Raw genomic sequence first — 15315 nt, forward strand, 5'->3', positions numbered from 1 at the left:
AAGAAATCTAGAGTACGCGTGATCTTTCAAACTCTTGAAACACTAGAAAGTGTTATAAACAGAGGATGTCAATTAACTCATTCATCAAGGGAAATGGTGGTAATTTATCTAGCCAACAATAATAATTTAACAGATTATGACACACTGACCCAGAAGAGATACTATCACATTGCTACTGATTGTTCTTCTTTCCTCCAAAATTAAGGTCTATAAAATCTTGAACAGCATCAAGGAACATGGAAAAACAAACAACCTTCTTGCAATACAAGAACTGTGGGGCAGGGGAAACAGAATTTGGGTTTGTTTGGGAACTGAAAACATCAGATACTAAAGTCAAAATAAGTAACAATTCCCTTCACACAGTGAAATTAAGTTCAGATTTGCCAACAGACACTGTAGATTCTAAAGTTTATATAAGTTTAGGAAAGATTAGTCATTAAAAAAAAATACATTGAGGGCTGATAGAATAAGCAGCTATTATTTCTGGCTCAGAAAAACCCTGAGTAACAGACACCTGGGTGGTGGGAAAATAGGGTAAGTGGTTACATGCTTATCCTGTTTTTCTCCCTGCATATTCATTTTTAGTAACAGGATACTTGGCCATTTTAAAATTCCTAAATGCAGTAGTCCTGCATTAAAATGTTGTTTTGAGAAGAAGGTCTAGCAGAATAGAACCGTAAACCAATGTTTTTAATCAGACACATTGTACAATGACAGTTGATAGGTCTGGTAAGAAATCAGAGACCACAACTGAATCTGCAGACGCTTATTTCTAAGCCTAGGCTCTTACTGACTTCTGCTAAGAACCTGAGCAGAGGATCGAAACTGTAATGCTAAATCTCATGTGCAGATCCAAGGAAACAGAACAGAAAGTAAGCACAGGAAAAAGCAGGCAATTATCAGTTAGAATGAAAGGAAACTACTATACGTATTACTTATATGTAGTATAAGAATTGGTGTACTTATCTAAATTTTTACCTCTATTCAAAATGAGCACAAAGCTTTAAACAGAGATGGAAGAAAACTATTATATTTCCATAAAAAAGGAAAAAAACCCATGATTTTCATCCAGCAGCAGAAGTAAACACATTAAATTCAAGAAATCAAGCTACATTACCGTATTGCCTGCAGTTGTTTTGAATCAATGTGTCCAGATTTTCTCTGGATCATATCATAATGTGTCAATAGTGCCAACAGTTTCTTACAAGCATAATGTTTGTTCCACTCCATCTTCTCAGAAGCAAAGATCTGTTAATATAAAAAAAAACCACCCCAAACTTTAAAACCTTCTTATTCTGTTAGATATCATCCTTAGACAGTTATGTAGTAGGGGTGCAGGACTAAATACTTAAAATATCTAGAACGTTTTTATACGTTAGTTCAATGCCTAACGGTATCTCACTGACTAGGGAGGGAACAGTCATCCATAACACGGCAGATTCATCAGCTGTCAATAACAAGCCAAGAGAACAGTTGTGCAGTGGCAGCAGCAGGGATAAGACAGTTGTTAAACACCTGATCAGATTCAGATCAGCTATGCAAGGAGCTGTGAAAATTACAGATTTTGCACATGAGAGAAGGATGAACATGGATTTTCATCAAAGCTACACTGCTCAACAGCAGTCTACTATGCTACATATAATTCTCACACTGTCATTAATCCTGGAAAAAATGAGAAACATTGCAGAAGATCTGCTTTCACCAATAAATAAAAAAAACCAAACCCACAAATAAAAATCATTCTTAGAAAACAATGCTAACATGCATATATTAACACCCTCCCCTGTCCCTCCCATCCCTCCAAAAAAAGCCTCTCAGGATATTTATCCATTCTTCTATGGACAGAGGAATATGCTAGACTACATTTGAGCTTTGTGCACTTTGAATTAAAGGACCTCTGAACTTGAAAGCTGGCAGTGTTTGTGCTAAACACTGGAACGGGCTTCCTAGAGAGGTGGTGGATGCCCCAAGCCTGTCAGTGTTTTAGAGACATTTGGACAATGCCCTTAATAACATGCTTTAACTTCTGGTCAGCCCTGAATTGGTCAGGCAGTTGGACTACGTGATCATTTTAGGTCCCTTTCAACTGATATAGTCTTTTCTATTCTATACACAAGCCTGTTATCTGGTTTTAAGGAAAACAGGCAACATTCCGAAAAAAAGCCACTCTGCTTGTAACATACAGAAGCTGGTTATCTCACTGATACAAAAGGAAAAAAAAAAAAAAAAAAAAAAAAAGATCCATGAAAACTTAGTTTAACATTAAAAAAAAAGTTCACAATCATGAGTTGCTAATACCTAAAGTTACCATATGTACACTGTGTCAGTATGATGTTTTTACTTATACTTGTTTCATCACGAGCTGTTATCTGTTAATACCTTTATAAAAGGCGGGAGAAAACAAAAAAGATAACACCCCTGAAGTGCATATTATGCCATAAAACCATATAGTACTTTATACACTATACAGATTATGCAGACATCAGCAACCCAATCTAGTAACACTGGACAGTGAAAAACAAAACAATAGCAAGTGACCTTTTCTGTAAATTCTCTTTCTCCCACTTTTCTCCATGCATTTTTACATCAACTGATTTTTTTTTTTCCAAAGTCTTCAATTTTAGGCTTTCAAAAAAATGAAGTATATTAAGAAGTTGTAGCAAGACTCTAATTCTTATTTTCAGTAAAATTACCAATGAAGATCAAACTTATCAGATGCCTTCCTTACTAATAAACAAAAAAACTACAGAGCTGAATATCCAGTATTTTGTTATATACCTGAAAGGACAACAAATTTGGCCTTTGACATTCCTTTATCTTGATCAATTTATTCTTGTTTACAAGAAATTCTTGGATAACCTTGAGATAAAACAAAAACAGACATTTTAAGAGAGGGCAGAAATCTAAAATTTCAATTAATTCATTAAAAAAAAATAAAAATCTTTAAATAGGCTTTTTGTTACCTCAGAGAATGGAAAGCCCTCACAACTGTTAGCTTTTCTGCAGGTAGAACAAATGTGTTAGGAACTGAATACAAATGGGGAAAAACACAGAATTTAAATGCTCTCCCTGCACACAAATGCAGGGAAAAGCAGTTCAATTTTCAAGACATTCCTACTTTCTGATATTGTCCTCCACTGCACTTGCTTGTTTCATTCGCTCTAACTGATGCCATTCACAAGGGCAGCAGTATTTGGAGTCATTGGGTTTGCAGGATCTGGTGCTTTCGCAGAATTTACATCCACTGTGCTCGTGTTCCTTGTAAGATCCTACAGAAGCAGATGCACAAAGCGTGAGAAGAAAAGAGGTTTCCAAAATTTCCAAATACACAAAGTTAATAGTGCAAATACAAAGCTCAGAATACATATGAATCTGACATGAAAAGTAGCTGTAAGCAGATCTGACTGCATTAGCTGTATTTATATATTTACAGTTTTAACTGTCAAATACAACCAAGCTTTCTTTTTTTTTAAAGACTTTTTCTAAACAGTTTCAGACCTTATGCTAAATACCTTATTACCTAAAAGACTACACAAGTAGTCCGTGACATCCTGACAAATATATGTAAGTAACATACTTGAAAAAAGCTTTTCCTTCTCTAAGTGATGGGTTGAAATGAGTTCACTGATGAAAGATGCTACCAAAATGAAGTTCCTTAAAATTAATTTCTTTTTAAGAAAACACTGCAGCAAAACCCAGCAATACTAACAGGTTTGGTCCTCTTGATGCAAGATCAATTCAGGCAACTAAAGAAACAGCTGCTTGTCAGTATAGCATACATACTTTATTGATAATGTGAAAAAGGCAAATATCTGGGATCACACAACAGCATTGTGGTAACATTCCATCCGCTATCAACTAGTTTCACATTTGAAGAAAGGTAGTCCCCAGCCTCAAAAATATTTATGTACTGAAAATGTGAAGATAGGACAGAAGCTGAATGACAAGAAACGCAATTTTTAATGCTAGACATAAAAAAACCCCAAACCAACAAAAAACCCCACCACTCCCCACCCCACACACCCAGAACAAAAAGTAAACAATTCGGGTAAAAATAAAATCCAGTGCTTTTCACACTGACCTGGATGATGGCACTCGGTACAGTGAGTTACCCTTTTAACAACCAAAGGTGGATTATTACCATACTGAAATTGTTCTTTCCATTGCTCAAACCTAAAAGGATGATATTAAAAGGATTAAGAAATATTTTTAACTTTAAAATAAACCACAAAAATACTCCTTTTATACTTCTCAGGCTTCTAGGAGTTTTCTAATTTATGAAATAGACTTTTTTTAAAAGTACATTATATGATTATTGGACTTCTAGTATTGACACACACATTATGATAACAAACATAGCAAGTATTTGGTATCTCATGTCCAGATCCAGAACCCAATTAAAAATCAGCAGAAGTCTCTCATCAGTCCCTATGACTTCCTTTCCAATTATCCACATACATCCGATAGCTCAAGAGCTAGGAGTCAGCTAGTATTTAAAACAATTAAGAAGCTTGTCTAGCAAAACACAGAATTCATCTAGCAAATATAAAATAAGGAATGTGATAATCTCTCCTCACCCCCCCATTAAAGTATTACAAACATTATCTTGGAGCTGAAGTACATACCAGCAAGTCTTTGAATAAAATCAAAGTACTTCAGCATACAACATAAGTTTTCACTTTACCTTTGCAATAAGTTTTGACCTTGCAAGGTCTCAATTAACTTTAAAGCTTGTTCTTTACCAACTCCTGGAACACCCTATAGAGACAGAAATATGAAACGTTAATAGCAAACAGAAAGTATTCAGATTTTCATAGAAACTGTCTTCATAACATTATGTAGATAACTGACAAAAACGATCTCACATGTTATAGCACATCCGATAAAAAAAGGCAGAGAAAGAAGGTAGTAGAAAATAATAGGAAAAGAGGTTTTTTTATTTTGTTTCCCTTCTTGCTATCTTCAACAGGACAACAATATAAAATACTGGTAATGTTCTTGCCAGCTAACTGCCAGCGAGCTGAAACTTTTCAGAAATATCTTGGAAAGAGACAAGACAAAGACAGATCTTTTGAATTTTAGAGTCAAAAGGCTGGAACTTAGAAGAAACATAGCAAAAAGCTTTCACTGACAGGAAAGAGATGCTTTATGACAACAGAAACAACTTTTAATATTTGAAGACCTCAAGCACTTAGGCAGAATGAGTTCTGAGAGGCGACAAAGAAAAATGCAAGAACATTTTCTGAAAAATAATTAAAAACCCCAATAAAACCACAAATCCAAAGAATTCCTCCCCTCCCTTTCAATAGTTGCTTGATTTTTATATTTACTTCACTATTACATCTGCAGTATACACGTTCTTTATAGGAAAAGGAACTAGCACGGTGGATAATAGTTAGATAGGAACAACCAATATTTTCATAGAATAGTTTGGGTTGGAAGGGACCTTTAAAGGTCATCTAGTCCAACCCCCCTGCAATGAACAGGGACATCTTCAACTAGATCAGGTTGCTCATAGCCCTGTCCAACCTGACCTCAGAGGTTCCTTTTCTGGAACGTAGCTCATGAACTGAAATCCAGAACTTTGTAGTAACCCCTGGACATACTGAAGAGTGAAAGTCAGTTCACCCAAAACAACCAGAGGAGGGCCACAAAAACGATCAGAGGGATTGAACACCTCTTCTATGAGGAAAGGCTGAGAAAATTGGGGTCCAGAGAAGGCTCCAGGGAGACCTTATTTTGGCCTTTCAATACTTAAAGGGGGGCCTATAAGAAAGATGGGGACAGACTTTTTAGCAGGGCCTGTTGTGATAGGACAAGGGGTAATGGTTTTAAACTAAAAGAGGGTAGATACAGACTAGATATAAGGAAGGTATTTTTTTACAATAAGGGTGGTGAAACATTGGAACGCGTTGCCCAGACAGGTGGTAGATTTGCCATCCCCTGAAAACTGTATGCAAAGCATGATTACTGAGATCTAGTTGAAGAGAAGAGAGGGAGAACCTTTTCTCTTGACCTGCTGGCCACATCTTTTGATGCAGCCCAGGATACAGTTGGGTTTCTGGGCCGTGAGCACTCATTGTCGGCTCATGGCCAGCTTTTCATCCACCAGTACCCCCAAGTCCTTCTCAGCAGGGCTGCTCTCAATCCCTTGATCCCCCAGCCTGTATTGATAACAGGGGTTGTACTGACCCAGGTGCAGAACCCTGTACTTGGCCTTGTTGAATGTCATGAGATTCACACAGGCCTACTTCTTGACTTGTCCAGGTCCCTCTGGATGGGATCCCGTCCCTCAGGCTTGTCAACCACACCACTCAGCTTGGTGTCATCTGCAAACTTGCTGAGGGTGAACTTGATCTATGTCATTGATAAAGATATTAAACAGTACTGGTCGCAATACGGACCTCTCAGGGACACAACTTGTCACTGATCTCCATCTGGACATTGAGCCATTGACCATTACCCTCTGGATGTGACCATGCAACCAATTCCTCATCCACCAAACAGTCCACCCATCAAATCCATGTCTCTCCAATTTGGAGAGCAGGATGTTGTGGGGGACTGTGTTAAAGGCCTTACAGAAGTCCAGACAGACAACACCCACAGCTCTTCCCTTGTCCACTGATGGAGTCACTCCATCATAGAAGGCCATTAGGTTGGTCAGGCAGGACTTGCCCTTGGTGAAGCCATGCTGGCTGTCTCAAATCACGTCCCTGTCTTCCCCGTGCCTTAGCATAGCTTCTAGGAAGATCTGTTCCATGATCTTCCCAGGCACAGAGGCGAGCCTGGCAGGTGGGTATTTCCCAGCATCCTCCTTTCTACCCCTTTTTCAAAATGGGTGCAATGTTTCCCTTTTTCCAGTCACCAGGGACTTCACCTGACTGCCAGGACTTGTCAAATATCATGGACAGTGTCTTGGCAACTACATCAGCCAATTCTCTCAGGACTCTGGGATGCATCTCGTCAGATCTTGTGGACTTCTGTATGTTCAAGTTCCTCAGGTGGTCACAAAGCTGATCTTCTCTTACAGTGGGAGGGACTGTATTCCCCCAGTCCCGCCCTTGCAGTCCGTCCACTCTAGGCGGGTAGGGAGAGAGGTTGCCAGTGAAGACTGAGGCAAAGAAGTTGTTGAGTACCTCAGCCTCCTCCTCATCTGCTGTTACCAGTTTGCCAGTCTTGATCATCAGTGGGAGGACACTTTCTTTGACCTTCCTTTTCTGGTTGACATACCTGTAGAAGCCCTTTGTATTATTCTTTGTGTCCCTTGCCAAGTTCAGCTCCAGCTGCGCCTTGGCCTTCCTGACCCCATCCCTATACAACCAGACAGCATCCCTGTATTCTTCCCGGGATACCTGTCCCTGCTTCCACTGCCTATGCATCTCTTTCTTGCCCTTTAGTTTGACCTGCAGATCTGAACTCAGCCATACCAATCTCTTGTCCTCCTCTCCTGATTTCTTACACCTGGGGATCGAGAGCTCTTGCACCCTATGGAAAGTGTCCTCAGAGATCCGCCAGCTCTGTTCTGCTCCCTTGTACTTGAGGGCAGGTGGTCCTATTGACTAATTCCTTGAAGAGCTGGAATTTTGCTTTCCTAAAATTCAGGGTCCCGACTTTACTCTTCCCCTGACTCATATCCCTCAGGATTGTGATCTCCATCAGCACACAATCACTGCAGCCCAGGATGCCTCCAATCTTGACACCACCAGTTAGCTCACTGGTGTTGGTGACCATTAGGTCCAACATCACATTGCCTCTGGTGGGTCTGTCTATCGCCTGTCTTAAAAAGTTATCTTCAATGCATTCCAGGAATCCTCTGGATTACCTACAGCTTACTGTTGTACTTTTCCAGATGTGAGGGTGGTTGAATTCCCCCAGCAGGACCAGAGCCTGCGAGCATGATGCCTCCTGTAGCTGGAGTAAGAAGGCTTCGTCAATAGGCTCCCCCTGATCGGGCAGCCTGTAGTAGACATCAACTACAAGGTTCCCTTTGTTGCCTCCATCTCTAATTCTTACCCATAGGCTTTCAACCCGCTCATGGCTTGTCTTCAGAGACAGCTCTTCATGCTCTATTTCTTGATGTAGAGGGCAACGCCTCTGCCCCTCCTTCCTCACCTGTCCCTTCTGAACAGCCTGTAGCCATCAATAGCCACATTCAAGTCATGGGATTTGTCCAACCAAGTTTCAATAATGTCAATTAGCTTGTACCTTTCTAGCAGCATGGTGGCTTCCAGCTCCTCCTGTTTGTTGCCCATGCTGTGTGCATTGGTGTAGAGGCACTTCAGCTGGACTACTGGCCATGTCACCTTCTTAGAGGAACACACCTTAATTCCTTTGGGGTATTCCACTGGTGTATCCCCCTTGGCTCCTACTACCTCAGGAGCCCCTGGCTCATCTCTGTAAGACTTCAAGTGTGCTGCAGCGTAGCCAGCATGTCTCAGAGCAACAGGCTGAGGGCCCTCACTGGCATCCCATCCCTCTAACCGTTGCCTGTCATCCCACAGCTTGACATGGGCAAACCTGATATTGCACCCCTTCCCCCTCAAGCCTAGTTTAAAGTGCTGTCAATAAGCCCTGCTAGCTTGTAAACAAAGAGCCTCTTCCCCCTTTCAGAAAGGTGAACCCCATCTGACGCCAGGAAGCCTGGTGCCGTGTAGGCCATCCCATTATCGAAACCCCCAAAACTGTGGCAGTGTCACCAGCCTCAGAGCCGCATATTAATATACTGGGCCTATCTGTTTCTTCCAGCGTCGCTGCCTGCAACTGGGAGGAGAGAGAAGAAAATAACCTGTGCTCCAGATACCCTTACCAACTGTCCCAAACCCCTGAAGTCTCTTTTCATCCCCCTTGGACTACACATTGCTGCTTCATCGCCACCCATGTGGAAGAGCAGCAATGGGTAACAGTCTGAGGGCCGTACCAGGCTAGGAGGTTTCCTAGCAATGTCCTTAACCTGAGCCACAGGGAGGCAGGAGACCTCCCCAAGAGGAGGATCTGGCTGGCATATTGGAACCTCTGTTCCCCTCGGAAGGGAGCTGCCTACAACTATAACCTGTCTTTACTTCCTCATGGAGGTGGTAGTGATACAGGGGGGTAGGCCCTCCTGACCTCGGCAGCACCTCCGGTGAAGATGGACCATCATCCACATCATCATTCATTGACTGGCTTTTTGTCAGAATGCACAAGTCTCCCTTGATACACTGTCTTGAAAAACAATAAACTGTAAGTACCTAATAAAAAAATTAATTATACGGCTTACCTTTGGAAGATAGTCACAACCCAGAAGAACAGCTAGCCCAATCAAAGACTCTCTGTCACAACCAAGCTTCTCCTTAATAGAGGACATTGTGTAACAGTCAAGAACTGGATCCTGCAAGAGAAATTTATCATACATTTTATTTCTGTAACATCAGGGAAGAAACTGCCCTGAGTCACATTTAATTGTGATTGCTTGCCCACCCCTATTCACCCACATTTGCAGGAAATGCGTCTATTCCATACGAGGTGTCTGATAGCAATAAAAAAAAACCCAAAAAACAACACACAAACAACCCCCCCCAAACCCGCAATTAAAATTTATAATGCAACGCATGAACACCACATAAATAACTAGAGTTCTGGAATTTTAAGTTGTAAGTACGGGTATCAACAGTTGAAAGAAACTAAAATAAGCCAAAGGGCGTTTTTATTGTTTACTACCTGTAGAAAAACTGTGCCAAAATTAATATTATACCTAGCACTAGTGGCTGTATAAGTCCTCAGAAACTGCAGTTTTTAAAATTCATGTCAACATTTTAACACGCTACTTGAGTAAAAAAAGAAAAAAATAATTAAAATGTTACCTAGACATGAGCTAAAGGAACATGCAAAACTTTGAGGGGTAGAGGGACTCAAACACACCAAAATGATGTCAAGATTGACATGAATTAATATATAGGACACTGCCTCCCCCTAAAAGACAACCCCACGCAAGCCAACAATTTAGTTTTCTGGAACAGATACCCCTAACAGACACACACCTACATAAATTATTTTTTTATGTTGACTTAGATATGTAACAAAGTACACTTGAAAGACTGAGGCTACCTTCATTTTTGGTGATAAAAGACAGGGAAGTTGAATGAAAGAAAAGAACGAGGCCAAGACAAATCCCAAACATGGTGCCATCAAAGCAAATCACCTTCCCTTGACTTTAATTATGTTTTAAAAAGAGTTAATTGTTCATAGTGCTTTTTTTCTATTCTATTGATTTTCTCCTATTACTAAAGTGTTTTCTCAACAAGTCTTTCAGATGAACTTTATTTAAAATTCCAACCCCAATATAATTTTTCCTCCACTTTCTTGTTAGAGTCACCAGACGATACAGGCATTCCTTTCTCTGATTTATAGAGACACTATAAATTCTGGAAATTTGGGGTTGCCTTTTGCCAGCTCTGGAAAATTCCATTCTTAACAAGTGAACACTTCAGCCAAAGGTCATAAATTGATTTGTTTTTTTGAATCATCACAACAATTGATTATTATACAGATATACAATCCCTACTCTATTCATGTTCAATTGGAGACTAGTAGTATTAATTATAAGTATAGTCATAATAAAACAAACCTGTACAATACAAGTGTGTGAACACTGCTATTAGACCCAGGAGGCTGACCACTCCCATATGCCCTAACAGTAAATTTACAGGAAGCAATTATTTCACTCAAATTCTCCACCATAGAGGAGAAAAGGGGAAAAAAAAAGTTTGATACTCAGCTTAAATTACACATCACAGGACACTACAAACAGACAATAATAACATAAGTGTTCTTCAATTCAGTTGTTCTGCTGTCACATTGAATACACGTTTCTGTCTTAGAAGTACTATTTTAAACAAACCAAATTACTAGAGGGTAAATGTAATAATATCTAAGCAATTGTTTCAAGTCCTTTATTTCTATTTACATTTTGGGGAAGAGTCTAAAGAGAGGATGAGAACAGGAGGAGGTACATTACCTTCGCATTCATAGCAAAGTTCCTATAAACTGTTTGAGCTCCATATAAGAAGACATCTCCATCATTGGTAATGCAGCCATCAACATGTCCTTTTGCATTTAGGTAGGCACACATTGCCTCTGCTTCCCCGGCTGCTTGAACCCAAGGGACACCTAAACACTCCAGCAGTTCAAGACACTAAACGAAGGAATCCAAAAGGAAGGAGAGACTGAATACTGAATTAGATCCACATATTAGCACACGTTTTCTCAGACACAAGTGTACACAAAACCCACTACTGTTGCACTGCCTATAGAATACTACCTTAATACAAGCACTACTTTAGAAGCAATATAGGTTACCATAACAGTCAAAAGAAACATCCAACTAAGAGCAAAGTATTAGGTACAGAACTTGAACACAGCATGATTAATGGTCATGCCTTCACAAAAATCTTTAGACTTTAAATAAATATTTAGGATGGTTTCAAAATAAGAGTAACAAAATAATATTTATCTTTGTAAAACAACACTGTTTACTCAAGTAGTAATACTGGGCTAGCACAGACATCTTTCACCAGATGTCAGACTCCCTGAGAATATCAAGAATTAAAGTACCGTACTGTTGGCCTACTAAGACTGGATCACAGTATAAGACATACTGATATATACTCATATATACTTTTTACAAATTTCAGAGAAAATAATTTATTTTAGAATTCAAGAATAAAACATGAATTGATACATTCAACCTGCTGACGCCATAAGCAACTATAAATTCTATTTCATAAAATTCTGGTTAAACAATTAAATATCTGCAACAATGAATGAAAACCAAAATTACCGAGCAGGAAGTCTTTGCAGCCAGGGTTGTCTCAACCATCTATATGAAGACTATGCAATCTTCCTTTCAGCCTAATCCAGTAGGTTTCCAACAAGTGTATCCTCTCAGCTATACAGCTAGTTTACTAAGTCATAGATTTAGGTTACAAAACAGTTCTGTGTACTCCTTCAAAAAGACACTAGCTTAGCTAGTGTACATAGGTACACAACACATTCCTGTTTTCAATCTAGAAAAATAAAAAGTATCAATACTAATACTATTCAAGAACAAGGAAGTTGGATTTCTGTAACAAACTCCACATTATGACTGTGGCTCACTACAACATATCATGCACAGGGACACATCAAACAAGAAAATTATTCTGACATTGTCCCTCTTCTACAACAACAGTTAAGAGATGCTATAAGGCCCAATTTCAAAGGCATATATTCGCTCAAAATACTGTTGAAATTTGTTGTGTAGAGAACTATTAATTCTTTCAAGTTCTTGTATTTAATTTGGTTAAGATTTCTTCCAATCACATTAAAAATACTGAAATACAGCCCTCAATTACTCACCTCTTTTAACATGGCTCTAAATAAAGATCTCCCTGTTCTTGCAGCTCCAACTTTCTTTGAAGGTCCATAGCGCATCTCATTCCTCTTACTCATAGTGTCTGCTTTCAACTTGGGGGCCTCTCCTTCCATGACAAACACTAGTTTAATTCCCATTGATGTCAAAAAAGAGAACCGAAAAAATAGGTTTCTGCAATAAAGCAAGGTGTTCCATAAGCTGCAGAATGAATGACGCCAAATTTCTTCAGATGTTTTCTTTGTATCCCTCCACCTACCCTAAGAACAATCTTAGCTTTCTCTGCACCTTTTAGGATTCCTTCACCTCCAAGCTAACAAACCTTTTATCTATATCCCTGTCTTCAGCCGAGGCTGTTTTACTATGAATTTGTAACAGCTTTACAAAATTCCCAAGAAAATACCATATAAGGACAAGAAAGATATTTTTTAGGTGGAAAGCCATAAGCAAATTTAAAAGGCTTAATAAACATGCAATATCCAAAGTCTGTTTCCAAATGCATATCCACATTGATTCTTTTAGATCAAATTTTAATCCCAATTCTATCTATACAGGTACATCAGATTCTGAAGTGACTGAATACTGTGGTATTAGACAGACTCATAGATACCATTACCATGCCAATTTAGTTCATATGCAAACCAGCATCGCTGACTGGTGGAATTTTGCAAGCGAGCAATAATAACTATTTGGTAAAATTGAGAGCAGTCATATGAGACAGCATATGCTTTTCCCAGAAATTCCAGGATCAATCTTTCAAGAAGAATAGACCTAATATTTGCATCTCTTCAATTGACATGGAAAGACCATTACCCTAGATTTAATTTTGTACATTTGCTGTTGGTAAAAAAGGATAAGCTGATCTTTTAAGGTTAGTTCTATTTTCATAAATGATACAAAAATCAATCATTTACAGTAAGTTTCTCTAAAATACTTAGCAAAACAATTTAATTTCCAACTGCCTGAAAACATTTCTTTTTTTTTTTCCTTCCTTTTTTTTTTTGGTAGAAATCTGCTCATCCCTTTGTGTTGCTTTGGAAAGTGCATAAGAAATCGGGACTGATGCTTCCATTGCACTGTACACAGGACATCCTACCAGAGGGAAGTAATGACTTTGCTTATACTTTAAGTTTTAGTTAATAATCCATTTGGGATCATAAGCATAACATTTTAAGAAATTATTCTCAGAAGATGCAGATATTTCACATCAGCTGAATTCAACAGAAGCCACAGGAACGTCTAACTCAGTATTCCTGAGCTAACCAATAACAGATCATTTATGAAAATTTGTACATATTTTCATTTTTGTCAGCATCATTTGCAGAAAACAGAGCTTTGAAGTTACAGCTGCTTATACTTGCTCATCCCTTAAGTATGTAAGTCATTTAAATTAAAAATATACATATTCTTCAAGGTTCTTCATAAGCCTGAAGAATTAAACATATTTAATTAAACATGGGGTCTAACTAGAATTTTAATTTATAAGCCAGATCAGAGTAGAGCATGCATGACTCTCAGCATGCTCTAAATTGACTAGCATCGAGACTGCTGTGATAAACACTTCAAACTCTCATACTACTTTCCAGCACACAGCCTCAGAAACATACAGGAATTAGCACATTGATTTGTGTTCCTTAATAATCTGTATATCACACAGTCCTACACAACAGTTCAAGACAAACATGGTTCTGCTTATAGCCATCTCATCCTTATTTATAGTTGACGCCTTGACACAAAGTAGGCTGGGCCCATGAACTTCTATTTGCACACAAACATTAAGTTGAATTCAGCCAGTATGACTGAGTCTTGACTTCAAACACTTTACACATGTAGCACAAGTGATAATAACAGAATCAAAACAACACAGTCATATGAATTTTGGAGGTAGTCTTCAATTTAGAGTAAGCATCATAGATAAATTATACAGCTCAAAGACTTTTGGCTACAATAATTTCTATGGATACCATACCTCAGATGTGGCTTGGTAACTACTCCAATCATCTTTTTAACGGTCTGTGCTTCACAAACCCACAGACTTAAATCAACAGCAAGCGTTTTTCCTTTAAGACTGCTCAAGTTGACAGGCTGTCTCACAGGCTCAAGGATTTGCCACAGATTAGTCACTCCCATTGTTCTAGCTTCTTTGTTGTCAGCCTGAAGATTTTAGCTGTGAAGACCAAGCAAAATAAAATACTTTCAGAATATAACATAAGTAGGACATATGAACATGAGGTTTGGAAAATAAATGTTTAGTCATTATCAGTTTTAATTTTATGAGCCAAGAACACTTGCAATCAAGCCTTTTAAGTGTGCAGTGGCTCCAGTTCACAGACGGTTTATTACTCAATACCTTCTTTGGACTGTATGTTTTTATTTATATTCAGGCTATTAGCAATGAAAATAAGCTCACCTGGGGGGAAAATAAAAAATCATTCATTTCCAGGTCTCACTCGTCCACTGCATAGGCACAACCCAAGCTTTATTTAAAAACAAAGAAAAACCACACCTCTTGAGGGAATTGCTTCCTGATCTGAAGTGGCAGAATTCACATCAAAATGCATCTGTTCAAACAGCAGTAGATTAAAGCTACTTAAGGAATATTTCCAATGATGATAGAACCTAAACTCTCTTTAGTATTCCAAGATGATAGCCACAGATTCCGGCTTGGGAAATTCAAGTTGGACTTCAGGAAAAAAAAATGACAGAGGGTACTGCAGCACTGGTTACCCAGAGGTTGCAGAACCTCCATTCTTGGAGATTTTCAATATCCAGCCAGCATACTGTCTTACTGATTTAATCCCATACTGGTGGAAGTGCCCCTTTGAGCAGGCAATCAGCATTGATAACCTCCAGAGGTCTCTTCCAACAAATATTTTGACATTTCTAACACTGTGGTTGCAGAAACACACCAGTGTCTACATTTTTACTAC

The 15315-nt window shown here is 38.8% G+C and overlaps 1 protein-coding gene across 1 annotated transcript in view; it reads right to left on the minus strand.

Moving 5' to 3' along the window:
• The window catches only part of GEN1 (GEN1 Holliday junction 5' flap endonuclease), a 17518-nt gene extending 3003 nt beyond the window's left edge, over positions 1-14515 (minus strand). Inside the window, exons 1-10 of the mRNA XM_009885325.1 lie at positions 14355-14515; positions 12373-12559; positions 10994-11170; positions 9257-9367; positions 4685-4758; positions 4082-4173; positions 3119-3269; positions 2964-3000; positions 2779-2859; positions 1118-1248 (exon numbers count right to left, since the gene is read on the minus strand). Of these exons, the coding sequence (XP_009883627.1) occupies positions 1118-1248; positions 2779-2859; positions 2964-3000; positions 3119-3269; positions 4082-4173; positions 4685-4758; positions 9257-9367; positions 10994-11170; positions 12373-12559; positions 14355-14515 (1202 nt within the window). The remainder of the gene's footprint in view (positions 1-1117; positions 1249-2778; positions 2860-2963; positions 3001-3118; positions 3270-4081; positions 4174-4684; positions 4759-9256; positions 9368-10993; positions 11171-12372; positions 12560-14354) is intronic.
• Between the last annotated feature and the right edge of the window lie 800 nt (positions 14516-15315).

Source organism: Charadrius vociferus, unplaced genomic scaffold, assembly GCF_000708025.1.
Source record: "Charadrius vociferus isolate BGI_N301 unplaced genomic scaffold, ASM70802v2 scaffold173, whole genome shotgun sequence".
NCBI lineage: Eukaryota > Metazoa > Chordata > Aves > Charadriiformes > Charadriidae > Charadrius > Charadrius vociferus.